General features: G+C 50.9%; 3 protein-coding genes across 4 annotated transcripts; 1 reads left to right on the top strand and 2 right to left on the bottom strand.

The window, feature by feature from the left end:
- The first annotated feature begins 497 nt into the window (after positions 1–497).
- On the top strand, positions 498–11,931 carry pkp3a (plakophilin 3a). Of its 2 annotated transcripts, XM_086162856.1 has the most exons (14): positions 498–606; positions 2,441–2,627; positions 4,313–4,404; positions 5,109–5,815; positions 6,281–6,404; positions 6,662–6,866; positions 7,324–7,498; positions 7,673–7,790; positions 7,864–8,028; positions 8,103–8,285; positions 8,564–8,717; positions 9,504–9,699; positions 9,774–9,861; positions 11,072–11,931. In XM_086162856.1, the coding sequence occupies exons 1-14, from the start codon at positions 550–552 to the stop codon at positions 11,111–11,113; spliced, it is 2,493 nt and encodes an 830-aa protein (XP_086018982.1). In that variant the 5' UTR covers positions 498–549; the 3' UTR covers positions 11,114–11,931. The 2 variants fall into 2 exon arrangements, with proteins under 2 accessions (XP_086018982.1, XP_086018983.1); XM_086162857.1 differs by lacking the exon at positions 498–606 and having other exon boundaries at positions 1,168–2,627.
- Positions 11,932–12,776: 845 nt separating this feature from the next.
- sigirr (single immunoglobulin and toll-interleukin 1 receptor (TIR) domain) lies at positions 12,777–18,613 on the bottom strand. Its single transcript, XM_086162872.1, has 10 exons — positions 18,344–18,613; positions 17,624–17,938; positions 17,302–17,509; positions 17,096–17,223; positions 16,215–16,355; positions 15,998–16,141; positions 15,810–15,912; positions 15,581–15,731; positions 15,057–15,234; positions 12,777–13,040 (listed from the first exon to the last, which is right to left on the bottom strand). The coding sequence occupies exons 1-10, from the start codon at positions 18,405–18,407 to the stop codon at positions 12,868–12,870; spliced, it is 1,605 nt and encodes a 534-aa protein (XP_086018998.1). The 5' UTR covers positions 18,408–18,613; the 3' UTR covers positions 12,777–12,867.
- A 126-nt stretch (positions 18,614–18,739) lies between these two features.
- Positions 18,740–26,934, bottom strand: LOC147224719 (anoctamin-9). The gene is made up of 24 exons (XM_086162858.1): positions 26,599–26,934; positions 26,244–26,318; positions 26,024–26,146; positions 25,810–25,946; positions 25,547–25,596; positions 25,403–25,461; positions 25,171–25,250; positions 24,294–24,428; positions 24,124–24,220; positions 23,995–24,055; positions 23,454–23,536; positions 23,254–23,358; positions 23,001–23,165; positions 22,896–22,932; positions 22,691–22,802; positions 21,289–21,346; positions 21,122–21,219; positions 20,856–21,052; positions 20,624–20,776; positions 20,403–20,550; positions 20,202–20,324; positions 20,025–20,118; positions 19,842–19,954; positions 18,740–19,316 (listed from the first exon to the last, which is right to left on the bottom strand). Exons 1-24 carry the CDS (start codon positions 26,617–26,619, stop codon positions 19,301–19,303), a joined length of 2,340 nt encoding a protein of 779 aa, XP_086018984.1. The 5' UTR covers positions 26,620–26,934; the 3' UTR covers positions 18,740–19,300.
- Between the last annotated feature and the right edge of the window lie 1,011 nt (positions 26,935–27,945).

The following is a 27,945-nucleotide window of genomic DNA, read 5'->3' as shown; positions in this document are numbered from 1 at the left end:
AGACGTTCTCGCAGGCCACAGAAAATGACGTCGCAGCCCACATTTGGCCCGCAGGCCTTGAGCTTCACACATTATAGAACGGCGGGCAGATATTGATATTGATAATCAATCAGTGTTTTAAATGGAGCGTCCTGGCCCAGTCGCTCAGTGAGCCACTGTGACACACCTCCCTGAGTGGATTCACCTGCAGGCTAATTCTTGTCACCATTGCCTCAAAGACGGCTTGGAACAGCTGCTGTGACGTTCCCCAGCACTGATTCACCGGCTTCTTCAGTCGCCGGCTTGGCCGTCTCGACGTGCAAACCCACTTTCACGTCATCATCCCACCTCGAACCCACTTCTTCGTACAGGGAGGAGCACCGATTCCTCCACCCAAGCTTCAGGAACACACCCTTCTACGTTACTCCCTCCCCCACTGACTCACCGGCTTGTTTATGTGTTTATATTAACCCACAATGGAAGTGTAAAAAAAAAATTGGGGGACTGTCATTATCTGGGCGGCGATTAACTCGTCTATGAGCACTGTCTGATCGCTGAAGGAGAACGCAGATGCAGCACGACTTCAGCGAGGGGAACAGGATGTATGTCACCGCCAAGACTATTGGGGTGAGTCCTCGGACCAATCACGCCGCCGCTCCGATCAATATTCAAAGCAGGGGTCAACGGGGCCCGCCGCCCAAATGGGATCAACGGTAATGTCGGATAAAAACATGCATCCAACATTGGTCAATGGCGATGTCGCCGTCGGGGTATCGAACGCAGTTCATCAGAGCGTTGTTTTGTTTTTTTAGCACCTAGCCAAGCATTTAGCCTGTATTTAATCCGTCTGTCAAGCGATAGCCCCTGTCAGGGCCAGGAGCCAAAATGGCCGCCGGGAGTGAACCAGTTGCATGTATAGTCCGCTAACTGCGAATCTGTTTAAAAAACAGTAACAACAGTAGATTTTTTGTGGGAGGGGTCCGGGGTGTTGGTCACCTGCTGCCTCTCCCTGCAAAGCGGTGACTGTTAGGATTCACACGCTAAACCCGCCGGTCTGATAACTCACTTTCTTTCCGAGACAACGTGAGTCAACGCTCTCGCCGCTGAGCTCAAACAAAACAGAGTAGATAATAATGGGTGTGGATCCAGCTTCATAATCGGAGCGAGACTCAACCACACCTTTCAGCCACGCCGCCTCCCACTTCCTTCCACGCCGTTTGCCGGGTTGGATCAACGCAGAGCCTTTTGTGACGGCGGCGAGGACAAAGTTCACACCGAGTTGCGCGTTTCCCTCGGTATCAGCCCAGGCGCTGGAGATGAACAGCAGCCAGAAAAAGTCTGTTGTAATACAAACGAAATGTGGAAAGAGGTTATAAAGTGAATTCTGAGAAGTTTGTAGATGATAACGTTGGCTTTTATTGATTTTCTGGGTCAGAAAAAATTCTAAATGTCTATATGATGTGAATGAGTGAACGAATGGTTGTTCATCTATGTAATGTGTGAGCGAGTGTATGTCTACATGATGTTTGAAAGTGACGGTGAATTTTTGTATGTCTATATAATGCATGTCTGCATGACGTGTGAACGCCAGGATGAATGGTTCAATTGTATGAATGAGTGTGTGTTTCTATGTGATGCTTGAAGGAGATGGTGGTGATTTTTAAAATGTCTTTCTGATATGAATGAGTGGATGATTGTATGTCTATGAAATAATAACAAAAGGGTGATTTTTTTTTAAATATGACGTGTGAAAGGGTGAGTGAATGATTGTATTATCGCCCTTGTTGTGTTAATAAGAGGGTGAATTTTTAATTCTCCATGTGAATGAGGGAATAATACGCGTGCGCGTATGAACCGCGGACGCTTCCGGGTTCCACCGCTAGGAGGCGGTCGCGAGCCGCGTTGACCACCAGGGGCTCTTTTGAATTCACGTCACGGTGGTCACGTCACGACCGCGAAGGGGGGGGACGCGGCGTTCGCGTGGATCATACCGGGCCAGGTGTTGGGAAAAAAAAAAAAAAAAAAAAAAAAAAAAAACAATACCGGAAATAGACGGTTTTCTTCGCTGTTCCGGGAAATCTAACATTTGAATTCCTCCGTTGTATTGATCCCCGATCTGTATTAATCGATTATACCCCGCCCCCTCCTCCTGAGTAAACCCCGAGTGTTGTGCAAAGATGTGTGTGTGTGTGTGTGCGTGTGCGTGTGCGTGTGGGAAGTAAGTTGTGAAACTCACCTGTAACTCAGGTAGACCTTCCTGCACAACCGAAGCTCCGCCCGTCCCCGCCTCACACCCCACCCACCCCGCACACACCCCGCACAGCTCGCTGCCACGACGCACAACGACGCACAGGACCAGAACCAGAACCCGGACCCGGACCCGGTCCGCCCCCCCCCCCAACACCCCTTCCCAACCATGAGTACGGTGATGTCAGAGAGCGCCTTCCTGTCCGTCCTGCAGCCCAACAGCGCGGTGACCACCTACGGGCTGCCGTCCGACCTGCAGCTCGGCGGCGGCGGAGGCGCGGTGACGGACGAGCAGGCGCGGGCGATGCGTGTCCGGCAGCAGGTCCAGGGACGGCTGGCGGAGAAATCCACGCTCACGAGGAGGATCAACGGCGGCGGGGGCGCGCAGTACGCCGTGTCAGGTAAGACGCCGCAACGGCGCAAAGTTTACTTTTTGTTTGACTTTCCAAATACTTCAAAAAAAAAGGAAAAAAAAATCCTCTCCTTCTGCTACACTAGGACAGGTGAGGGCGAGTTTATTACTGTTTAACTCCCTCACGCGTGGGCGTGCAGGAAATCACCGGAAGTGCTTTAAAATTGCCGTTTAAAAGTGAGAAGTTCTGTTCCGTCCTCACCTGAGGACCTCCAGAGGAGACATGAAGATGTTTATCTGCCGATAGTGTTGTTTTTTTTTGGGATACGTCTTTGTTTTTCCTTTCTCACAGTCTCACCTTGATAGCAAGGTGTGTGTGTATGTGTGTGTGTGTGTGCGGTGGAATACACACTATGTGAAACATGTTGACACCGACAGATCGTGGGGTCTCTTGCCGTTTGTGACCCTGCATTGGTTCCCTCCGTTGTCATGCCAACCCCCCACCACCACCACCACAACCTTGACCCCCACCCCCGCCCTCGGAGCCCGCCGGGCTGGGAGTGTGTGTTCACACCTGGAACACACACTCAGCGTGGAAGGGTTGGTGAAAACCAGCTGAAGGTCTGGACGGGTGCAGGCCAGGGGGCCCTGGGGGGGCATCTCACCTGGATGGACTGGTTTGGTGTGTGTGTGTGTGTGTGTGTGTGTGTGCGCTCAACGCTAACTCCTCCCGAAGGTGTGTCGCCCTGCCCTTACGCTCACGGAGAACACACACACACACACACGCAGAAATTTGTTTTCATGTTCTCTGTGTCCCGCATCCTTGAGGATCACTTGCCGTTCTGAGACATAATTCAATGTTCTGGGTCTGGATTGCGTTCTTCAGGCGTCACTGCAGGTCAGGATTGTGGACTCAGAACAGGAAGTGGTTCCCTGTGGGCTCCCTTTATGTTCTCCTCCCTGGGTTCCCTCCAGGTTCTCCATTTCTGGTCCACAGAGAGTCAGCAGACTCTAAATTATTGGTTGATTGACAGCTGCGGCGTGGGTAATTAAGCCCCGCCCCCAAGATGGCCCTTTTAGTCGAATTAGCAGTTTAAAGAATGGCGGCGGGGGGATGGTTATGGTTTTATAGGAGCGATGGAGCAGAAACCTTCTCATGAGCTCTTATTACACCTTCGTCTGCAAACCTTAAGAGAAAACACGCCGTCGTTACCCGAGCCGGTTATTCCGGTGGTTGCTGGCTCCGCCCCCTCCGACAAATCGCCGTCTGGTCACGCATCGGAACGCGCCGGAGCTTCGAGAAGCAAAAAAAAAAAAAAAAAGATCCAACTCGTGCCTCCGGAGCTCCCAGACCCTCATCCGGGGCCTTGTGGAGCTTCGAGGTTTCAGATGGACCTGCCGCCGTTCGCTCAGGAGTTGCGTGCCAGAAGCTCCGCCGGCCAAACAGGATCTGGAGCCGGAGCGCACATACCATGGCGACGGCGGAGAAATTCTGATTCCGCCTCGACCTGTTTGCGGACTCTCTCTCTTTCTTTACCTCTACCTCGCTCGCCCACTCTGTGCAAAGCAACATGGCTGCCCTCTGGGCGGCAGACACATCCGACTGCTGTCAAATTAAAGCTGTGTGTGTGTGTGTGTGTGTGTGTGTGTGTGTGTGTGTGTGTGTGTGTGTGTGTGTGTGTGTGTGTGTGTGTGTGTGTGTGTGTGTGTGTGTGTGTGTGTGTGTGTGTCCAGACTATGGCGATTCCTCCGCCACCAAGTACCAGACCTTCGGTTCGGGCTTCGGCTCCAAGTCCGCCTACATGTATTCCGGCTCCAAGACCATGGTGAGTCCCCCGTTACCCTGAGCCGTGCACGTACGTGTGCACGTGTGGTATTTGTCAGCGCGCCGCGACCAGGCCTACACCGGCTTTTTCGTGCCCACTCTCCACATTCCTCGGCTCCAGAAGAGGAAAGGGCTGGTCGTGGGTTGGAAACCACCTGGAAGCTTGTCTTCTCCTCAGCTTGCGAGAAGAAGCGTGAGGTCGAGAGCTTCCACATCATTGCGGCGCACGTGTCGGAGACATTTAAAGAAAACACCGGGAGCCACACTAACCTTTTAAAATTTAAAACGAATCAACACGACAGTTAAAGTTATATTTTTTTTCCTTTACGCTGTCTATCCAAATGCACTGCGGACAGCAAAGTAGGAATTTCACCGCACAGGGTAACATGTTTCTTCATTGTGCACGTGACAATGCACGCATATTGAAATACAATTTGAATACATTTTGAACTCCAAAAAAACAGACGTTGAGTTGAAGGTTACTTTTAAAAAAAAATCCTCAATATCTGAAAAAGCTGAACAAAAATGGCCTCCGTCTGTGTGCTGTCAACCTTTTACTAGCGGGCACAGAAAGAGTGAGAAAAATATTTGTAAATTTTATTTAGATGTTACAAGATCGCCATCATCTTCAAATTTAAAATGATTTAAAAAGCCAACACACTAAAATAAAATACATTTTAATCTGACCTTGTTCTTCCTCTCCAGGGTCCACGTATATCCCAGCGCCCGATGTTCAGCAGCCAGCCCCCGAGCCCAGACATGTCCCAGTTCCGTAAGGCCAACATCGGGATCTCCAGCCTCCCCTCCAGGAGCTTCTACACCGACGACATGCGCCTGGGGGGCTTCCAGGCCTCCGGCCGCCATCACACCCTGGAGACGGCCTCTATGCACTCCATGCGGCCAAATTCCATGCACGTGAACTCCTGGGTTGACGCCAGCGACGCCAACAGTTTGGCGTCCGAACGCGACGCCACCTTCGGCCGCCAGTACGCGCACAGCAGCGTCAATGGGTTCTCCGGCCAGGTGCGGCAGGTGGGAGGCGGCGGCGGCGGCGGCGGCTGCATAGATTTGCAGGCGCCATTGCGGCGATCCCTCAGCGGAACGCTGTCACGTTCCGGTGGCATGATGGGCGGCGAGACAACTGAGATCGTCCATCAGCAGTCCTTCAGGGGGCCGGCCTTTCGCACCATCAGCAGGATCAACAACCAGCGGCGTGGCGGCGGCGGCGGCGGCGGATCGGTGTCAGGGACGCTGCAGCGGCAGGTCTCCGGCGGCGGGAGCCTCTACAGCAGCACCTTCGACCGCGGGATGTCCCGCGCCATGTCCATCAAGAGCATGCAGAGCGTCGGCAGAGGCTACGATGTCTATGACGGACAGATGGAGCAGGGAGCCAGCTATGGCAACCTGAGCGGGTGAGAAGATCTGGGACTGGATGGTGGAGGAGCTTTCAGAAGCTTCACAACCACAGGGCCGACTGTGTGTTTGTTGCTAGTTGCCGTCAAACCGAATGATGGGACAGAGGAGAACGTCCCAGATCTTTGTAAGAAAGATCTTCTTTCCATATTTATGAGAACCAGGGTGGAACCAGCTCATCTGAGGTTCCTGCCCGGGTTCTCCTGTATGGGTTCTCCTGCTTTAGCTATCTCTGTATGTTCTCCTGCCTGGGTTCTCTTCAGGTTAATTCCTTCTTGAAGTACACCAGTGTCGTGACCTGAATAACTCCTCAAAGGTCCATCATCTGTCAAGGTCTGAAGGACCACACCCAGGACCTTGACCTTTGACCTCCTGCCTCTTCACCACACCTTCTTCTCTTTCTTTTTTTTTTTTTTTTTTTTTTTCCCCAAGGCGCTCTCTGACACATCTGGTTTCTTCTGCAGGATCAACAGCCTGGACATGGCCATGGCCGTGCAGTACCTGCAGGAGTCCGACCCCAGCATGCAGGTTCTGGGCGCCGCCTACATTCAGCACGAGTGCTACAATGACAGTAACGCCAAGAACGAGGTACTTCACAACAACTTTCTCCTCTCAACGTTATGGAGGCGGAACATGGCTGTTTCTCCAACAAGGCCACACACACACATGTGTACACACACATACACACACTCCAGGGTGTGCCAGCGCAGTGACAATGCTTGTTTGTTTTGGCAACGGAGGCTAAATCAGCGGCGTCTTGGTTCAAAACATGTAAAGGCAGATTTGCTCTCAGCGTCCTATGCTCCTGTTTCCACGCACTAGAAGGACCTTCTGATCCTCCGCAGGTGCGTCACTACAAGGGCATCAGCCAGCTGGTGAAGCTCTTCAACTCGGAGAACCAGGAGGTCCAGCGTTTCGCCACCGGCGCCGTGCGCAACCTCATCTACGAGAACATGGAGAACAAGACCATGCTGATCAGCGAGGACGGCATCCCTCAGCTGGTGCAGGCCCTGAAGGAGCCGGACAACGAGCTGAGGAAGAACATCACCGGTAGGAAATTCCAGAAGGTTCTCGGATCAGAGGAGGCGAGAACAGGATGAGATCCTGAATCTTGTAGCAGCTTCAGGATCTCCGGTGCCGGAAGGAGCGCGGAGGGACATCGGTATCTTTGCCAGGAGCATCAAGTTCACCTTGGTTCACATACTGGAGAACATTAGTTAATCATCACACACAGACACTCACATTACATGTGAGCATGTGCCTCAGAGGTCCTTCACTAGTGCGTCTCTCCAAATGTTCCTCAAGATTGAAGGATCTCCAGCCTTAGAGGGCAATGGTAGAAGTATGACCAGAAGCTTATCAGTAGTTTAGATCTTCTAGGAACTCTGCTTGGAACGAGCAGCCATAAAGGCTGGTGATCCCCTGATGTTCCCCTGAGGTCTCCTGAAGTTCCCCTGAAGTTACCTTGAAGTCCCCCTGAGGTTCCCCTTGTGTTCCCCATGTGCAGGGATCCTGTGGAACCTTTCATCCAAGGACAACATCAAGGAGAAACTGTCCAGAGAGATCCTCCCAGAGCTTACCGAGAAGATCCTCATCCCGCTGTCGGGTTTGGAGCAGCCAGAAGGCATCGAGCAGTCGCCCTCTGAGTCGGAGATCTTCTACAACACCACCGGATGCCTCAGGTGTGTCTCACCCGTCTTTCATCATCCACCTTCATTCCCCCCCTCAGCTGGTGATTCATCGTCTAGCTTACCCTCGTGACCAAACCTGGATGTGAGGGACTTGTTCCAACTAGAACCTTCACCCCGTCTCACTGATATCGAAGCGCTGACGTTCACTGGTCTGTCCTTTTCCAGGAATCTGAGCTCCGTGAATGAGAAGACCCGCGACCGGATGAGAGGGACCCACGGCCTGGTGGACGCCCTGGTGGAGTACATCAAGTCTTCTCTGGAGGAGAACAAGTCGGAGGACAAGGTGAGGGCGTCGGCGTGACGGGCGTTCCGTCGGTAATGCCGTCTTGGCTCACATGCTCATGCATGTGTTTCAGGGGGTGGAGAACGCGGCGTGCATCCTGAGGAACCTCTCCTACCAGCTCTACACTGAGATGCCTCCTACGGCGCTGCTCCGCTTGGAGGGTCCCAGCAGATCTGAGGACACCGGGCCGGGCGAGGCCATCGGCTGCTTCTCGCCGCACAGCAGAGCGTCCAAAAACGTAGGCGCACGTTTGCGAGAACCTCCAGCTGGCGTGAAGGTCGTGAACATCACCTGTCCTCCTCCGACCCGCAGGCGAAGAGCCAGGACCTGTCCACCTTCTCGGAGGTGGCCCGGGTGCCGAAGGGCCAGGAGTGGCTGTGGCACCCGCAGATCGTGGGCATCTACAACCGGCTGCTGCACCAGTGCGACATCAACACCACCACCCGCGAGGCGGCCGCCGGCGCCCTGCAGAACATCACCGCAGGAGACAAGAGGGTGAGCAACCGTCGATCATCTCCACAGCAGATTGAAGGAAGCTGCTTGTTTTCAATGTTGCAGAGAAGTAGACCTGCTCTGATTTTGCTTTGTTACGTCAGATGTTTACTCTTCTGACTGAGGCATCGCCCTCTTGGCAAACAGTCTCAGCTCAGGCTCCCAGGTTCAGACCTGCAGGCCTGGTGTCTTCACCATGTCCTCGTGCTCCAGCAGATCCTTCTCAGGAGTCCGTCCCCATGTTCGATATGTGATGTTCTTTCTTCTCGCTGCTCCTCCAGTGGGCTTCGGTGCTGAGCCGCGTGGCCCTGGAGCAGGAGCACATGCTCCCCATCCTGATGGACCTCATGCGGACCAACAAAGACCTGGAGCTCCGCTCTCTCACGGGCTTCCTCCGGAATCTGTCCCGCAACGCCCGGGATAAGAACGACATGGGTGAGTGAGTCCTCCAGGAGGCAACTAAAGCTTCCGGGTGCCGCCGGAAGGCAAACGGGCATTCAGGACGTTAGCATGCCTCCAGGAGGCTACAATGCCTCCAACAAGCCTCTAGGAGGAGACCGTGCCTTCCGGAGGTGCACTTGCCTCCGGAAGACAACCATACCTCTAAGAGGTGACCAGCACTCCAGGAGGTTACCAAGCCTTCAGAAAGCAACCATGCCTCCAGCAGGCAACCGGCCCCCAGGATGTTAGTGAGCCTCCAGGAGGCCACTGTGACTCCAGAAGGCTACCTGGGCTTTCCGAGTCGACCATACCTCCAGGAGGTGCAGTTGCCTCCAGGAAGCCACCGTTCCCCTCCAGGAGGCAACCATGCTTTCAGGAGCCGACTGGGCTTCCAGGAAGCCACCATGCCTTTCTGTAGGCTTTGTAGCTTCCAGGAGGCCCGGCTGAAGAACATCTTCATCAATGGCCTTGTGAGAAGATGTTGCATTCATGTCAGGTCTGGTGGTTCTGTGTCACTTAGAATTTACCTTTAACGGCAGAGAACGTGTTTCAAATAAACATTTCAGAACCTTCCATCTCTACTTTGGAGATTTCCCTTTGTAAAAGGAGCTCCACCTCATGGAGGTCTAAAGCCGCTTTGTGGGAAACCTCCCGTGCAAAGCCTGAGAGATGCGATGCGTTCAAGGACCTTCGGTTAAACATTAACCACTTGTTTGTGCGGAGATAACTGAAGCCGCAGAGCACCGACTCCAGGCCGAATTATGGGATGGTTTCTTCCAGCCACGAAGGCCGTGAGCCACCTGATATCCAAGCTGCCGGCCGACGGCTACCAGAAGGACCCGTCCAGCGATGTGGTCATCAACATCTGTGGCATTCTCAATAACCTGGTGACCTCAGGCTCCGCCGTGGCCCGAGACATCACCCACTGCGACGGCCTGACCAAGCTGGTCAGCATCAAGAACTCCCATGACAACAGGTGAGGGGCTCAGAGAAGGTTTCGTGTCACCACCTCCGGTTGGACTCTGATGGACCTCTGTTTGCTCTCCGTAGCACCACCAAGATAAAAGTGGCCAAAGCGGCCGGCACCGTCCTCGCCAACATGTTCCAGTACAAGAAACTGCACAAGGAGTACAAGCAGGTGGGTCCAATGGAGTCTGGAGGAAGTGAAGGTTTCTCAGGAACCGGCCTCGTCCGCCTCCTCCTCCTCGTCTTCGTCGGGTATTTGAATCCTGCATGTCGAATGTCTCGACGAGCCAGGGAGGTCTGACGGTTGAAGTTATGCCGCCCCGCCCGCGCCCGCGTATGTGTGTGTGTGTGTGTGTGTGTGTGTGTGTGTGTGTGTGTGTGTGTGTGTGCGCGCATGTATGATAGACATAGGTGAGGGTTTACAGGCATGACATTCCTCCCTCTGGTATGCCACCATTAGTCGGACTACAAAGAGAAAAAAAAACTATATCTCCGAGAGGCTCACACACACACACACACACAGTTTACTGTCAGGTTTATGGCGGTGCAGATTAGGACCTGCCCCTCCCAGGGTGTGGCGCCAGCTTTGCACCTTAATGAACAAGTCTCTGCAGAGCACAAATGCCTCCACGCTTGTTTGACTTGTAGAAAAAAAACATTGTGTGAAGCCCAACCGACTGCGACACCCGAACGCAACCGACCCGGAGCCCCGGAGGAACTTCATGATCTTCTTAGGGACGAGGGACCTCCAGCTTCTAGACGCTTCTTAGCTCCAACTCCAATTCAGGGTCTTTTTACGGTCATTTGTGATTGGTAGAAGTCATAAGCCACGTCCACTACCAGATACTTCTTGCCGACCTTCTTGTTCGACAAGAATTCACCATGACCTGGATGACTTAGAACCTTCACATCCTGGTCAGATCTTATCTTGCCACAAAAATGAGGCAATGAAGAGGTCAACTGGCCTGCTATGCCTCAGAGGGATCTCAAGGGCGCCCAGAGGAACATCTACATTTTGGCATTTTGATCAGAGTAAGTGCAGAGTTAGCTAACGGCAAACAGGGTTCTTCACTGCAGTGCAGGGAGAAGATAAAAACAACCATCTGATTGTCCATGGTTATAGTTCCATGACTGCTATGGCAGCTTCTTCTTCTTCTTCTTTGGTGGTTTGTTCTGTTTGTTTGCACTGAAGGTGCTCTTTGCAGATGTCCCTCACCACCTGTGGGAATGCAAACTAAAAGGTTCCCCTGGAGGAGGTTACTTCCTGAAACCAAACTGGAGCTGGAATGTTCTCAGAACTTCTCAGTATGAAAGCTTTGGCTTCTGGCTGGACGTCTGCTCTGCTCACTAACTCCTCTCCATCTTCTCCCTCCGTCCCACAGCGAGGGTTCACCAGGTTGGACTTCATGGACGGCACCGTCTAGGGAGGTTCACGCAGCGGGGACTTCATCCAAGGAGCCTCTGGAGAAGGAGGGCGCCCGTCCTGTCCAACCCTTTGAGCAGAACCAGGAAGTGACGGGGAGGGACTTCCTGCTGATTTTGAATAAAAACAAATCCCCACGGTGCGGCAGAGCCCCGACGCCGGGCTGCTGACGGACAAATTTCCGCACCTTAACTTTTGAAAACTACTGTATATTATTCATGATTTTTTTAAATCAGGGACTTTCTTTTCTATCAGCTGTTTATTAGTGAGCACCCCAAGGGGGCCAGCAGGGCGGCGACATGGCGCCCGCCGCCTCCCTATTGTACTTCATCCACCCCACCCCCCTTCTGCGACCGCCATTTTATTTCTTCTCACACTTTTCTCCCTTTTGCAGGCAGATCTGGTGTAAATTTTTTTAGCCGCTGGGTTTGTGTGTTTGTGTAATGTCCCGACGGTGTTTGTGCCGTTTGAATATAAACGTACGCGCGCTTTAAATTTCCCTTTTCCCGACTTAGTTTCGGCCTTTATGGCTTTGTTTGTAATCACTTTGTAATTAATGTAGAGATTTGTTTGGAAAAGAGAGAGAATGGTCAACATGTCGCCTTTTACCTAAATTAACCCCTTCCAGCATTTTATGATCTTGTTTTTATTACTTTAGATTCTGTGTAATGAATGACCCGTGGCCGCTGCAACTTTGCACTCCCTCATGACCTTGAAAAAAGACAACCTGCTGTTTATTTTGCTCCTGCCCGTGTTTTCTAAGAAGCGGATGTAACGCCCTGAGAGTGTTGGAGCCAATAAAGAAAAGGGAGAGTAAAACTGGACCTGGTTGTGCAGACACCTCCTCCACACCCTGTTTACATAGTTGCTCCTGTTCAGACAGGACGGGTGGGCCTGACCCCGCCCACTGCACCCTGATCCCAGCTCTGCACACACACACACACACACACACACACACACACACGCACACAAAAAGCCAATCTGGCATCAACCCGCCCTCCTCTGGACACAAGGCGCATCATAGACGGGTTCATATTTTATTATTATTATTGTCATTATTATTTATGGTCATCAAATATGTCAAAAGTGCAAAATTCAAAAATATTTAAAAAAGATTTCTGGTAAATGAGAGTCGCAGCAAAGACATGGTGATCGTAGCACAAGGTCAAAATACATTTATCAAATATGTGTGTGTGTCTTAATGTATCATCATTATAATTAATAATATTACTATTAAAAGGTCATTCAACATGTCAGAGTGCAAAATTCAAACATTTTTTTTTAAATATTTTTGGTATATGAAAGTCAACAGCAAGGACAAAGTGATTGTAGCGTGTAGGTAGAAATTAATTTATTTATTATTCAAAATATGTACGTGTCTTAATTGTCATCACAGTTATTATTATTATTATTATTGTAGGTCATCGTAATGTCAGAGTGCAAAATTCAAACATTTTTTAAAAAATATTTTTGTTATATGAAAGTCAACTGCAGGGATAAGATGATGATACCACACAGGTAAAAATACGTTTTTTAAAAATATTTACATGTATTATTAATTATCATTGTTATTATTATTGTAGATCATCATAATGTCAAAGTGCAAACTACAAAAAAATAAAAATAAAGAATATTTTTGGTAAATGAGAGTTGACAGCAAGGATCATAGCACTCAGGTAGAAATACATTTATTAAAAATATACATGTGTGTGTGCTAATTTTGGGATTGGTTGGATTCCTGGGGTCCGCAACTGGTCAGACCTCCTTCTCCGTCACCAGGCGGTAGAAATCCGAGCGCGTCCCGTAGTTCCTGGAGGCCAGGTCGGACAGGTCCGGGTCAGCGGGCATGGGAAGCGGAGCGGCGGGGAGGACCGGGGCTCGACCCGGGGCTCGGCCCGCCAAGGTTCTGAACACCGGCAGGCGAACACCTGAAGCACACACACAGGCGGGGTCAACTACAGGACATTGCACCACTACTGCTGCTGCAAGTCACAATAGATACGTATTGATATCCACACCTTATCAAAGCTTAGACTGAAGGTTCAGTTTCTGAAAATTACAGTGTAGAGGCAACCATTTTGCTATTTCAATGAAAGTAACTAACACCACTACTCCCATTTTCATTACATTTTATAATAATATTTAATCAACAACTGTTAAGGATGGTTCAAAGACTCAGGTGCGGAGCAACAAGACACGACCAGGACTCAGAAATTAGTAATAAATATTTAATTTATATTTATTTATTTAATATTTATTTCAACAACAATCGAACAATCAATTTTGTTTATCTAGGTTATAATAAATAAATAATTAAGAGAAAATACATCCAAGGTTTGGATCCTCCTATAATGTTAATTATGACTGATCCCTTCAAAAGTGTTTACTTACAAAACAAACATTTGTGAAATCCTGCAGAGAGGACGCATGGTCATGTGACCATGGACCAGGTCAAAGCTCTGGTTTAAAATGGAGAGATTGACGCATGCGCTGTGTGTTTGTATGAGCCCTCAGAATTGTTAGCTAACGTCAAATAGGTAATGTAGATTTTAACACAAAAGACGAACTTTAGAAATTAAATTTACTGAGTTGACACAACGTGACTTGTGTTCCGACTAAAAGGATCACGGTTTGAATCTACGAAACCAATAAGCGTCCAGGAGACCTTGACCGAGTCTTTGCTAGCTTGACTGCTGAGCTATTGTAGCTGGGGCCGTCTTCGGGGATGGAGGCGTCAAAAGACGGCCGTGTGAATCCGCATGAGATCGCAGAAAAAAACAAAACAGCATTGGAGGACAAGCTTAGCTAAATCCACTGCATAAAAACAAATAGAGGAAAGGGGACTACAATCGGGGAACCAGGCGGGGGCCGCTAACGGATATTGCTGAGCTTTAGCTGCACGCGAAGTGGGCGATCTTCACTTGTTTATTTTGTGTCTTTACAGAGAAGAAAGCCCGCAAACATGAAAAATGTTTGAATAGTAACGACATTGTTTATGTGCAAAGTCAGTTGGATCTAAGTGTAGAAATTCTGCTAAAAGCACACACAGCTAACACAGTTGGTTGTGTGGTTAAAGGGATGTTATGCTAACGCTGGAAGTAAGGGCATACATTCATTTGTTGTTTTCCACTTCTGAAGCTTAATTCTGTTATAAAGCATCCAAATAACAACGGACTTCTCTGGAACAGACTTGGTTCTTTCCTCCATGGCAGCCCGAGTCTCTCCTTTTGCCCTTTGGCTAAAGTAATAGCCCACTCCTGTTCTAAAGATGGTATCATCCTGATTTCCACAGGACTTTAGATGTAAATTGATGATGCAACGTTGAAAACTGGGGCATTTGTCTTATATGACAAAGATAAATAAAAATGTACCGGTAGATAGATTTTATAATATCGATATTCCATATACCATATTTTCTGCACTATAGGGCGCACCGAAAAGCCTTTAATTTTCTCTGACCAAGTGTGCCTTATAACCCGGTGCACCTTATATATGGATCAATACTGAGCCGTACCGTATTGTGAGTGCACTAACTTGTTTTGGGAGTGAACAGAGTTATCAAAACGTTGGTTTGTATTCTATTAACAGAGTTTGACTGACTTCTCTGACTGTTTTGTTGACATTCCCATTAGCGCAGCTCCCTTTAGTGGATGCATAACGCAACCCCAGCCACCACCGTAGCTTCTATTATATGCGCCTTATAATGCGGTATGAATATTTTTGAAAATAGGCCATTCACTGAAGGTGCGCCTTATAATCCGGTGCGCCTTATAGTGCGGAAAATACGGTAATTGAATCAATAATTCAGACGAGGAGCAGCACTGTGACAAAAAGTGTCACTTGAGAGCTGCTAATTTGATGTTTGTAAATTCTGTACCCCTTCTGATCCAGCGTGGCTTCCAGAACCTAGCGCAAAGAATTCCAGGGATTTGGGGTCCTCATACCCAGGTCTCCGGCAGGGTCCGTGTCCGAGGAGCCGTCCAGGTAGTCCGGTTCAAGGGTCAGCATGGGGTCTTTGTCGTCCTGCAGGACAGTCTGGGGGTCGCCGACAGGCTGGCTGGGGAACGGCAGCTTGCGAGGCATCGCCAGGGCCAGCTCCTTCCAGAAGACCGAGGAAGGAGTCTGAGAGCATCACAAAGCAAGATTTAACGGTTGGTGTGTCTCCATCTTTTCCCCCAACTGTTCAAGTCATGGTCAACTTTGCTGTCAATTTCTCCACATGTACCAGTCATACAGAGGGATCCAGAAGACATTTGCTAACAGTAAAGTAAATAAAGTCCTCAGTAGATAAATACGTTTCCTAAAAGTAATAAAATACTTTACATATGAATGTACTGTAAATTTAGAAACTATTGCGGCAGAGGTTGCAACAGCGGAAGGCTAGAAAAGACAACTCTCAAAGACTGGGTTCTTTTCTTTTCTCTTAGTTGGTCTTCAACAGCAGCATCTCGTTCCAGCGGAGTCCTACCACAGAGTTGTGCCTCCAGGTGAGGATGGAGAGGCGGTGCTGGTTCTCGTCGAGCAGCCGCCGGACCTCCGGCCTCATGCGCTTGGCCTGACCCTCCAGCAGAATGAGGATGGGTTGCTGGCAGAGCTCTAGCAGATGCAGGAGGCCCTGCCTGGAGAGGCACACCGTCAGCGTGGGCCAACAGGACAGTTTGTACACGTCGCTTTTAACCCAAAACGTCGGCCCCAACCTGAAGTTGTTGGTGCACCACTCCTGCTCCAGGTAGGCGTAAGACAGCAGCACGATCAGACGGCGGGAGCGGCTGATGTTCATGAGGAGCTCGGCAGAAGGTTCTGGAGACGGCAGAGTGAAACCCGGTCTTACACGCAGCGAGTCATCAGACAGGAGTTTAAAACCGTACTAAGATGTGGGTCTCACCCGAGCCCGGGAGGATGTCGTTGCCGTTGAGGTGCACCTTGTGCGCGTGTTTGTTCTCCAGGTGAGGTTTGAGAATGAAGCTGACGAACTTCCTATCGTAGTCGTTGTTGACGTAGGAGACGTAGGCGTCGAACAGTTTCCCGTCTGACGACAAGAGGGCAGAGGTCAGGCGTGAGTCTGCCGTCACAGAGGAGCGCCGCCTTCTGCCGCTACTCACCGTTCAGTTCATACTCCCCGTAGGAGTTCTTGTACCACAGCAAGATGTTCAGGTGGCACTTGCAGTAGACCACGGCGGCCACGGCCAGAAGGATGAGGACCGCGAAAGCCGCGGCCACGGCGGCCGTGTGACTCGGCCTGTCTGGGAGGGAACGCGAAAATACAAAAAACCTGGATGAACGTGGGTTCCTCCAGGTGGGCGCCACCTGCTGTCTGTCCACAGTGACACACTTTGACATGCAGCCTGTCGCCGGCGTGCCGGGAGCCGGAGGGGGGTGCTCTGCTTCCCCTTTCTGCAGAGCCTCTGTTTGCCTTTCATCACATCGTGTTTGCGAGGATTTATTTCTACCCCTCGCTGCTCGAAACTGCGACACCGGAGATACTCTGGAGGCTCCTGCTGTTTGTTTTTTATGTTTTCATTTTTCACCCGACTGTGTTGCTACGACACCTAATAATGAAAAATGTCAATGTGTAAATACCTACGGGGTTTCTTCTCTCCACACACACACTCACACATACACACACACCTGCTGGCTGAAAAATGACACCGTCTTCATTTACATGCAAACTAAGGCGCCGATTTCTTCTGCAGGCTCTGTTGCGTGCACGCTAACCTCAGTGACCGACAGGCTTTTAGCCGAGGCGCTTTTTCTTAATTTAATATCTCATTTGCAGAAGACAGAAAATGACGGTTTTCTGCGCAGATGAGCTTCCACATGCAGTGGAAATCCATTACTGTCGATAAGAATCATGCCGGTTATTTCTTGACGGACGCATGTTTGGTAGCCAGAATTGGCCAGGAGGTGTAGGCGTCATTATCAGCCAAAGTATGTTGAAATCTGGATCTTCGATAAAATGAAAGACTCAACTGTCTGTTCTTACTTGCGTCCATCAGGCTGAAGGTGGCGCTGGCGTTCCTCAGGGTGCAGCTGAACAGCCCGAAGTCGTCCACATCTCGAAGGACGACCTCCAGCAGGGCGCTGACCGTCAGCAGACCGTCGCCTGCGGGCCTGAAGGGGACACGGGAGGCGGTTCAGACCCGGCTCTCGAGTCGAAGATCCCGTGGAGGTGACGTTTGAGAAGATCACCAGAAGGAGGTGTTCTGGAAGAGCACTGTGTGGTTGCTGAGGGGCCGACCGTCCTTCCGCCACCGCACTGCCCTGTCGCAGCGCTCGTCCGCCGGGTCCCAGCCGAGGAGGGCGGTGCAGTTCAGAGTCACGGCGGAGCCCAGCTCCGCCTGCTGCCGGACGGGATCCCCGTCCGGCCTGAAGTCCGGGGCCCTGGAGCAGAGGGAGGCTGTGCAGACGCACCGCCGAGCCGGTCAGCCGAGGCCTGAAACCCGAGCCCCGCCTGCAGGTGCGTTCAGCGCCCTGCAAACAGGAGCTCATTATTTCCCCGTGTGATTCTTACCCTTCACGATAAGACGGGTGGTGAAGGACGCCGTGGAGTTTCCCTGCGACACACAGGTGTAATTCCCCTGGTCCTCCAAGCCCAGGCTGGAGAAATCCAAGAAGCCCTCCCCCTGCCGGCCGGCCGGTTTCTCGCAGTCCTTGAGCCACAGCGGCTCCCCCCCCTGGGGGCAGTTGAGCCGCAACGGAGGTTCCTGCGGACCCTCACGCAGAACCCGCTCCTGGAAGCTGCCCTCGTCCACGCAGGTCCGGGCTTCAGACACCGGAGACGGCGGGGGGTCAGATGTGGCCTCACCCGCTTTCAGACCAGCATCCCCTGCAGATGCGATGGACCAAAAACCCCGGTTAGAACACATGAACGTGGGACTCCACCCTCACTGCTGCGTCTGCTCAGAGAGATCTGTCCGATGCGGAGGAGGGCGGGGGTGACAGCCTGCAGGGTCCATCAGGTGGGGCTGAAGCCCCGACAGGTGATCACATCAGGACCTGCTCTTCCAGATGCCCCGCGCATGCGCACAACGTCCCGACGACAACAACCTGCACAACTGGCCCTTCCTGCTCCCCCTTCCTCCACCATCCGTCCGAAGTCCAGGCCTTGTCCCCGCGTTGCCTAGCAACAGCATGTGACCGCACCGTGACCCCCCCCCCCCTTCGCCCGTCCCGGTGTTTACCTTTCGGGCAGCGTCACCGTGCGTGGCAGGTTAGTCGTGCACGCTCTTACCGGTTGCGGAGGGAAGCGGTGACCCGAGCAGGAGCGGGACGAGGAGGAGCGCCGTAACTGCCATGAGCCGCGGACCTCCGGCGGGCGGGCGGGCCGGGACGTTACCGACGGAGCCGACGACCGGACGGCTGACTGCGGAACATTCACGCCTGGAGGAGCGCGGAAGAAAGAAAACAAGAAATAAAGAAGGAACAGGAAGGAGACACCGGCTGACTGCACCTGGAGACGCAGGCTCCTCCTTGATTGGCCGCGCCGCGTCACGTGACCCGGAAACACCGGCGTTCACCTGTGGAGAGAGTAGGTGTGTGGAAAAGCCTTACACATAACAAAATCAGCTGACGTTCAAACATTTCAAGGCGTTTGTTTTTCTTTTTACTTAAAAAATAGAAACAAATGTTTTGTTTTTTTTTTGCCCCTGGAGTGTTGACTTTTTATTACAAAACCTGACTGTTCAAACAAGCGTCACATTCCACACTTTTAAAACCGGATTTATTTCTGGAATGAGCACAGAGACGCTCCGCTCCTCCTTGTCATCCATTGATCTGGAAAGAACACCACGAAACATCCTGGTTTTATTTGACAATTAAAAAAAAAACATCCTGATTCACAGCAAAAAGAAGGAGGTACAATCACAGCACTTGTTTTTTCCTCAGAATACTAATAATAATAATAATAATAATAAAGGCAACATCGTCACACTCATTATGTGCAATAGCAGGTATAAATTATCGGTAAAAACACGGTAATCATCACAGATACTGAGATCAGCTGCTTGTTTGAGGAGAAGGACAGGGAACGGACAAGGCCCCGCTGCACGTGCACGCTTGGTCGCCATGGAGACCGGGTCCACCTCATCGACGGGCGGCGAGCCGAGAAACGCCGAGGGGCCGAGCCTTGGATCCAAACACTGCTCGGGGGCTGCGGCTGGAAGGGAAGGAAAACTCACTCCGCACACCGTCACACCTCGAAGGACCTGCAGACGGAAAACAAAAACAACCAAAACTCGTGCCTTCGTCCGTGAAGAAACATGGATGCATCCAGGAATGGATCCTGCAGGGTCGATACACGCCGGCTGGCCAGTTTATTAAGTACGCCTGTTCATCCGCTAGCGAACAAGAATGTCCTGGAGTCGATCACGCAGAGACGAGGACTGGACCACCCGCTGGAGTCTGAGTCAAGCGTCACCAGGAAGGTGGTCTGGTTTTCCGTCCGAGCGCTTCAGAACGCGCTGGTCTTCTGGGGTTCAAGGAGGACCAGGGGACCTCCAGGAGGGAAACAAACTCAAAGGACCACTGGCCACCTGGAGTCAGATAGCTCCGAGCTAACCCGCTACCAGCAGGGGTACCTAAGAAACTGGCCAACGAGTGCATACCGATGTTACCTGGGTCTAATAATAGAACCCCAGGCAATTGTCTTTGGTTGTCACGGACGCATGTCTTCAGGTGGAGGACGCCGCCCTCGTTCCTGGGCCGGTTCGACTGCATGCTGCCCGACTCACCTGAGCTCCTCCTTCAGCCGGTTGAGCTTATCGAAGAGTCTGTCGTTCTTCACCTGCATGGGGGCGCTGGGCACGAACCAGGCCGCCACGAACTTACATATGACGACGACGTGCTGCGGGGGGAGGACAGGGTCAGCTCGGTGCCGGGGAGCTCCTCTGGAACTCCTCTGTCGGAGATCTTACCTCGAATAAGATGACGAAGGCAAAGCGCACAGCCAGAATGAGCCAGAACTGCGGGGTGAGGCTGAAGTCCTCCCTGCTCCGGTGGTCTTTGTAGCTTTGGGGGAGGGGACGGGAGTCAAGTAAAGAAGAAGCATCTGATGTCAGGGGGAGGACATCGGGAACTAGGCGAGAACCTACCTGCAGAAGGTGACGTTGAGCCCTCCAGGGGTCACCATCTGGTCGTCTGAAAACTCCTTGCGGATGTTGTGGTCGTCCATGGAGGCGATGGACAGGGTGTTGTTGATGTAGCCCACCATGCAGCTGGACAAAGCAAACCGCGGGTTAGATTTCTGTTCATCTGCAAAACGCAATGGCCGTTCCAGAGGAGGTATCTCCTACTCGACGTCGGTGTCGGTGCCGTTGGCGCACGGGCCGTAGCGGTAGCGGTACACCAGCCGGGGGACAAAGTCCGACGACACGCCGATGACCAGCCCGTTGGCGATGACCGCCAGAACGCCGATGGCCTCCAGCACGTCTATCCACACGCCTGGGGAGAATCCGCGTCACTCGTCGGGAACACCAAAACCGGCGACGCATCAACACCGAGAGAGGTGACGCACCGATGTCATTGGTCTTCTTGGGGACCAGCCGGCGCTCCAGGGTGACCATCTTGATGGCGTCCAGGCGGATCTCGATGATGTTGTTGATGAGGGCCAGCAGCGGGGCCAGGGGGAAGGCGGCCACAAAGATGGTGGTGAAGCTGAACTGGATCACTGAGCAGAGAGAGGTGTTAAGAAGGTTTTTGGTCCGGAGAAGGTTTTCGGGCCCGAGGACGTCCGGCAGAGGACGCACCCATCTCCAGGAACTCGTTGAAGAGGCTGAAGGAGTCCACGTCGTTTAGACGGTAGTTGCTGACCCAGTCCCGGAGCTTGCAGTTCTCGCACAGCTCGGCCCCGGACCTGTTCTCGGAGTCTTCTTTCAGGTAGCAGTGAGCGCACTTCCGCTGGAGCTTCTTGGTTCTCCTCCTCTTCAGCCACTTCCTCAGCCACCTGGAGGAGAGGAGGCCACGCTGATAACGCTGGACGCCATGCTAACGCCACGCTCAAGAGTGTACTCACGGGCCGGTGAACTCAAAGACATTGCTGATGGTTTGCTTGAGCACCATGATGATGGCCATCTGGATGAAGAGGTCGGTGAGACATCCACTGGGGTGACACTGAACGAGGGAAGGGGGCGGTCGGATCGGGTTTAGAAGTCAAAAAACAAATAGATGATTGTGACTCACCTCTTCTAGTCGCCATTTGCCTGCGATGCGGACGTAACCCCCCGGATGGCCGTTTATCCTGAGGGAGAAGAGCCAACACTCAGCCTCTGGAAGCATACCTTGGACCCCTGCCGGCCACGGGCAGATATGCATGTTCAACCACCTCCCAGATGTTAGGATGTGGAACCCAATTTACAGACTATAGGCCGCTACTTTTTTCCCATGCTTCCAGCACATAGCGTCTAATTTACAGATTTTTGGGGGGCTAACGAGCTTCATGCTGCCAAAACATTCAGCCACGTCTCATCAGACCTATGAAATTATCTAAAATTCCGAGGCCGTTCAATTGCGACACCAAAGAAGACGACTTTAACGGTTATAGTGCACAGGAGGAAGACCTATACAGGGATCGGCTGGAATAGGACGAAAGGGGGATAGAAAATGGCATGGATGGATGGATGGACTTTTCCTTGTGTTATTTATTAGACATCTGTTTCATCAGCCATGTTGCAGCCACTGTACGGAAAAAAGTATTTGTCACCGGTATGTACTGAATTAAAAGTAAAAAAACGAAATGTTTCTGTGTAAATATCTCATGTTACAATGTGGACACCTGCTTATAGACTTATATAGGCTTATAGACATGTGCAGCCTATATATGTTCAAGGATAAAATAAATATAAAATTTAACTTTTAAATATAAATTAATGAATTAATAGGTATAAAGTATAAATATATCACACTTTACTATATTAGAATATTATAATAATGTAATATATTTAATATAAAGTAAATATGAACATTCAAATTTTAGTGAATCATATTATACTTTACCATATTATTATATTACAATAATATAAGATTTTTAGTTAAAATATATTAAAATAGAATTTTTAAATTTAGCAAAGAATAATAATACATTTTACTTTATTACATTATTTTATTAGAATATAGTATATTTGGTATAAAATAAATATAAAAATTAACATTTTGAATTTAGTAAAAATAAATATATGTAAACATATATTTATAGAGTTATTTTTATCCAGTGTGGCTTATATTCAGGTGCGCTCAACAGTCCAGAAATTACGGTAATTATTTATAGTAAAATCAACTAGAACAAAGAAAACGTCTGATGAAAGCAATCTTGAAAAAAGATTCAGGAACTCACAAGAGAGTGTGTGTGGGAGTAGAAGAAGATCTATTTTAATTTCATGGATTTGAAAAAAGAAGGGAAAGGAATTTGTTTTTATTTTACTTTTTAAATGTATTTTATTTTATTATTATTTTTATTTATTTCATTTCATTTATTTATATATTTACTCGTTTCAACTGTGTTGAAACGGGGAGGAACCCGGAGAACACCGAGGAACCCCTACACGTGGAGAACATGGAGGCTCCTCACAGGAATCGCGGTCCTTACCTGCCCAGAAAGAACGCCACATAGAAGAGCGAGGAGAAATACGTGAAGAACTGAAAAGTGAACATCTTGACGGTGAAGCTCTTCTCGGTGGTCGCGAACGATCGCGTTTTCTCTGGTGAGGACAGAGCGGACGTCAGATGTGCTGGTTCTCCATCGCACCGGTACCTCCAGAACCAGAACCCAGAACCAACAGAAGAAGTCCTACCTATTTCACAGAGTTTCATGGCCACGATCCGGTTGACCTGCGGGGACAAAGACACGGTCAGGAGGCCGCGGGAGGATGACGCCTGCGGGTGGAGCGTCGGGGTACCCGGGTCATGACGGTGATGATGACGTAGTGGATGACGGCGCCCAACATCATGGCGCCGCTGTTGGAGTGGGTCCTCAGGAACTCCCAGGATCCTTCCGCCAGCAGCACGGCGGCAATCACCCTGAACACCACCAGCGCGTGGGTGAGGCCGATGATCACCAGGATCTGCGAGGGACATCAGACACGCCTGCTGTTTGAGACACGGCAGGAGAAACGAGGAGGAGGAGGAGGAGGAGGAGGATGGACCACCCACCATGATGGTCACACAGATCAGAACCAGCGTGCTACGCAGGTAAGAGTGCTTGTACGGCTTCGGATCGCAGTCGGCGTTGTTGACAATCTCTAGGATCAGCTCCTCCTGAGGATCACACACACACACACACATACCACTCCGTGAATGTGACTCTCAAGAGATGAGCGCTGAAGGTGAGGAAGCCTTGAGAGCCATCGAACCTCCTCCTCGCACCAGTCGGACACCTTCCATTCACACACATAAGAGGCCCGGTGTCTCTTCCAGAACTCCAGGAACAGCGTCGCTGCAGCAGGACACACACACACACACACACACACACACACTGGATTTAAATCAGGAACACTTTTAAATGTCAATTTTTTTCATGCAAAGAAAAAATTCATGGATTCACATCTAAATTAGCTTTCATTCATTCATTTGGGTCATGGGGTGGTGGAGCCTATCTCTGCTGTGATTGGACAAGAGGTGGGGTCACCAGGACCAATCACAGGGCTCTATATAGAGAAGCGCAAGCATTCGCCTTCTCATCCACATATCTGTGCAATGCGAACGTTCTGCATGTGTTTGGACTGTGAGAGGAACCCTGAGGAACCCCTCGCAGACACGGGGAGAACATGGAGACTCCATACAGGAAGTTCTCTGACTTGGACCTCCCTGCTGTGAAGCTAAAGCGCTAACCTTCCAGTAAATCACTCCGACGTCGGCTCAAAAACAACGGCGTTTCACTGAGACACGACTCACCCCACACGGCCATGAACATGGCGAAGAGCACCGTGCCGTTGTTGTCGAATAGCTGGCTCACCTGCGAGAAGAACACAAAGGGTGTTAAGACGGAGGTCCGGGTCCGGGGTCCCGGCCGGGCCGGCGTACCTTGGCGTAGGTGCAGGTGTCCGACAGCTGCCACACTTTGCACACTTTGTTGTCGCACAGAGGACACATGACCGTGTCGGTCTCGCAGACCTCCTTTCTGTGAGAAGGAGGAGACGTTACGGCACAGGAGGACCAGGAGCAAAAGGCGGGGGAAGAAGACGAGATCTCACATGAGCGGGGAGCTGTTGAAGAAGGCCAGGCCGTAGAGGAACACCACCACCCCGATGAGAGCCGGCGGGATGAGGAGGTAGGTGTACCAGCCCAGCCACAGGTAGTACAAGGCCACCTTCTCACCAAAGTAGTTCCTGAACCACACACACGCACACAAACACACACGAAGGAATATTCTGTAATTGAATTAATCTATGAGAATAATGACATTTTAGTTTCATGAGATCACAAAATTCACACGTCATAAAAGGGACAATCTGAGTCTATGAACTGTGTGCGTGTGTGTGTGTGTGGAGCTGGCCGTTACCGCTACATTTTCATTTATTTTCATCCGCTTCTTTTCAACCGTGACCCCGGGTCAGCGTCTCGTCGTGATCGCGCCTTCGGGAAAGGTTTCATTTTTTTAGCTGTCCGTTGCCGTGGCGATGGCGGGACACGAAAACGTCAGTGTGAAAAGAGAGTTGTGTTTTTTTTATTTAAGCACCGTCACAGCAGGGGGGTTGCGAGTGTCATTCGGGAAACGGCCACATGGCGGCTCAGTCCCGTCTCTTCCCGCAAGTCGACAGCCTGCCAGACTCATCTGACTATAACACCATGACCTCTGACCTTTGACCTCTGGACAATCCGAGGCCAAACCTCCTCAGAGGCTGTGAGGACACGTCTGGACGTCAAGTATTTCAGAAGTTATCAAAAGACAAGTCGGTTGGCTTGAAAATCAATTTAACCCTCATATTATGTTAAGGGTCAATGGGTCAATTTGACCCTTAACATAATATGAGGGTTAAAAAGAGACTGCCGGGTTGAATTGATGCTGCATTCGCTGCCCTCGCCAGCAAATGGGAATCGCGGTAAACGGTGGCGCGCTCGCGTCCAAACCTGACTGCCGTGATGGGTTGCCCGTGGAGACAGGCGGTCCAGCGGGCCCAGATCTCCGTCAGCTCTCGCTGCTTCTTTTTCTAAATGCGGGAGCGAAAAGAGATGGGAGAAAGATCAGAAAGATCCCGCGCCGGAGAAGCTCCCGTGAACGCACCACGGCTGGGTCACAAACAGGAACACCATCGCAGATGATTGGTTTATTTTTAAGTTCACGTTTTTGGGGCCCCTTTACCTCGTGCAAGCAGAAGCGGGTCTCGAAGACCTTCATCTTCAGGAGGTCCCGCAGACCCTCTGGGGAACGTGAGCAGGAAGGACACATGAGATAAGAGGTCCTGCTAGCGCAGCGGCATGCGGAGTGTGTTCAGTTCATTCCTACCTCCTGAGCGGAGAGGGGTGTGATTCAGAACGAAGTGGACGATCCTTATCCTGAAACAACATGAGTCACCTTCAAGAATGAACTCTGCACACACATAGTGTGTTCCTGTGTGACTGCTTCTCAGATTTTCAACATTAGCATCCACGCTCTTTTTTTTATATAAGAGCTGGAGAAGGTCCAGCATCGATCGGACGGGCTCTGCTGAGATGATTCCAAAAAAAAAACAAGGAAAGGCGGCGAGGCGTGTGTTCCTGGTGGTTTACCGGGTGCTGAGAGGGACGGCGTTCTGGTCCGAGCTCCAGTTGCAGGCGTCAGACACCTTCAGCAGGTACCTGTACTTCTCAAATATCTCCTTCGGCGCCTGGATGCCGTAGAAGACCAGCTCGTCGCCCATGATTTTCTGAGGGGGCGGAAGGGAAGGTGGGCGCAGGGCAGGAAAGTGGACCTCCTCCAGCTTCAGGGGCGCTTCAGACTCACCGTGACCTTCAGGTCCTTCTTCTTCAGCTCCTCGAGGTACTCCAGCTGCTTCCTGCAGGCCTCCCAGTCCAGGTTCTCCATGGTTTTGGCCACCAGGACGTAGTCATAGGACAACGGGGTGTGCTGTCGAGTGACACACACACACACACACACACACACGCACATGTCAAGGTCAACCTTCCACCTAGGTGGTCACCCTGTAGATGTGTGAGGTTCTCACCACTGGTGGGATGGAGGTCTGCTCGCTGCCATTCTCCTTCACCACCCCCATGAACTCCAGCAGCTCGATGCTGGGCTGCACAACGTGACATGGAAACACACGCGTGAGTCGTGCACGTCATCCGGGCAAGTCGGGTTTGACCGTATCCCGTCCATTGTTCCATGTTCTGCGCCTCAACAATCCCGTCCGACTGTGACGTGGGCGATGAACGTGAACACACACCCACGTACACGACTTTATCACCCGATCGATTGATAGTGTCGCCTTACTGGACAGTATACGTGCGTGCTATAGCCGCATTCACGTCCATCCGCGGTCGGTTTCCATGGCAGCGTGTGCAGAGAAGCCCCCCTACCTGCCTCCGGTGGCCGGGCATGATGAGGAGCGTCCAAGATGATGAAGATAGGGAAGCTCCCCCCCCTCCCAGGGGAAGGTGTCCGATCCGGAGTGGGTCCCGGTTGGCGGGCCGGCCGTCACTTCCGTGGAGCTCCCGGAACACCCGGGTGGTTTTACAGGCTGAGGAATGTGAAAGCGACTCTACCTGTTGCTGTAGACGCTTCCTCCACCCTCCTCCACCCCTGCATGGACGTCTGACGCACGGAATAGGGAAGAGAAAAAAAAATCCGCAACCTACCTTTTGTGTTCTTCTGAAATGTTACGTTTGTTTTTTTTTTCGCGCGCGTGTGTGTGTGTGTGTATGTATGTGTGTGTGTGTGTGTGTTTAGGTGCGACTTATTTGTCCGCCTCCTCCGCGGTGGGGTGCAATGACAGCTTTCTGCCGCTAGGGGGCAGCAAACGATCTGTGCGTTCACCGCCTGTGACTGAGCGCCTGTGTGTATAATCTATCTATCTATCTATCTATCTATCTATCTATCTATCTATCTATCTATCTATCTATCTATCTATCTATCTATCTATCTATCTATCTATCTATCTATCTATCTATCTATCTATCCATCTACATGCTAAGCAAGCGCTGAAGATCCATTGATCTGGTTTTTCGTTTCTTCCTCAGAGCCATGTGAGGAAAAAGACTGTGGCCTATGAGCACACATCGTATTTGGAGTTGGATGTCACACTGCGGGTACATTTTAGGCATTTAAGAAGTGACGTGCGCTGAGGTTCATGGTTGCAGAGGCACTGATGCCGTCACAGTCAGATTTACAAACATATGAACTCTACAGAGTAGCTTATTTATTGGCAGCAGTTGACGTGTTTTGTTTAAAATATCATATCAGCATTCTTTACATATATACACTGTAACTGTAAAAAACACATGTAAAAAAAACGTTATTATCTCTCACCTTTACTCACAAATGAAGTCCATGCGCTGTTTCTTCTGAAGCACCGATAACTTGCTTCCAGAAGTCTTCCATTTCTTTTTTCAGTTTTAAAAGTCTCTCTGTCTCAATGGAAATCACTGTCAGACAGTTGTCCTTGATTGGTCCTGTTCTGACTGTGTCTTTTTTGGTGCCGAGAATGACCACTCCACAGATGCTGTCGTAGCCAGAACGGTGACCACCGGCCGGAGCAACTTTGTCGCCTCAGGAACAGTTTGAATGAGATCCTTCTGGGCCAAAAAGTTGAGAAGCTGCCCAGAAGATTTACATACATCCCTCACTGTTTGTGAGCTATACAGCCCGATGAGATTGGCAAAAAAATAGCTGGATGGCTGCACTTGACTTGATAACTGTTTACTGTA

This window comes from Fistularia commersonii, chromosome 17, assembly GCF_037954325.1.
Source record: "Fistularia commersonii isolate RoL2024-O1a breed Wild chromosome 17, RoL_Fcom_v1.0, whole genome shotgun sequence".
NCBI classification, from domain to species: Eukaryota; Metazoa; Chordata; class Actinopteri; order Syngnathiformes; family Fistulariidae; genus Fistularia; species Fistularia commersonii.
Note: the sequence above shows the minus strand (reverse complement) of the source record. Positions and strands in the feature narration are given on the sequence as shown.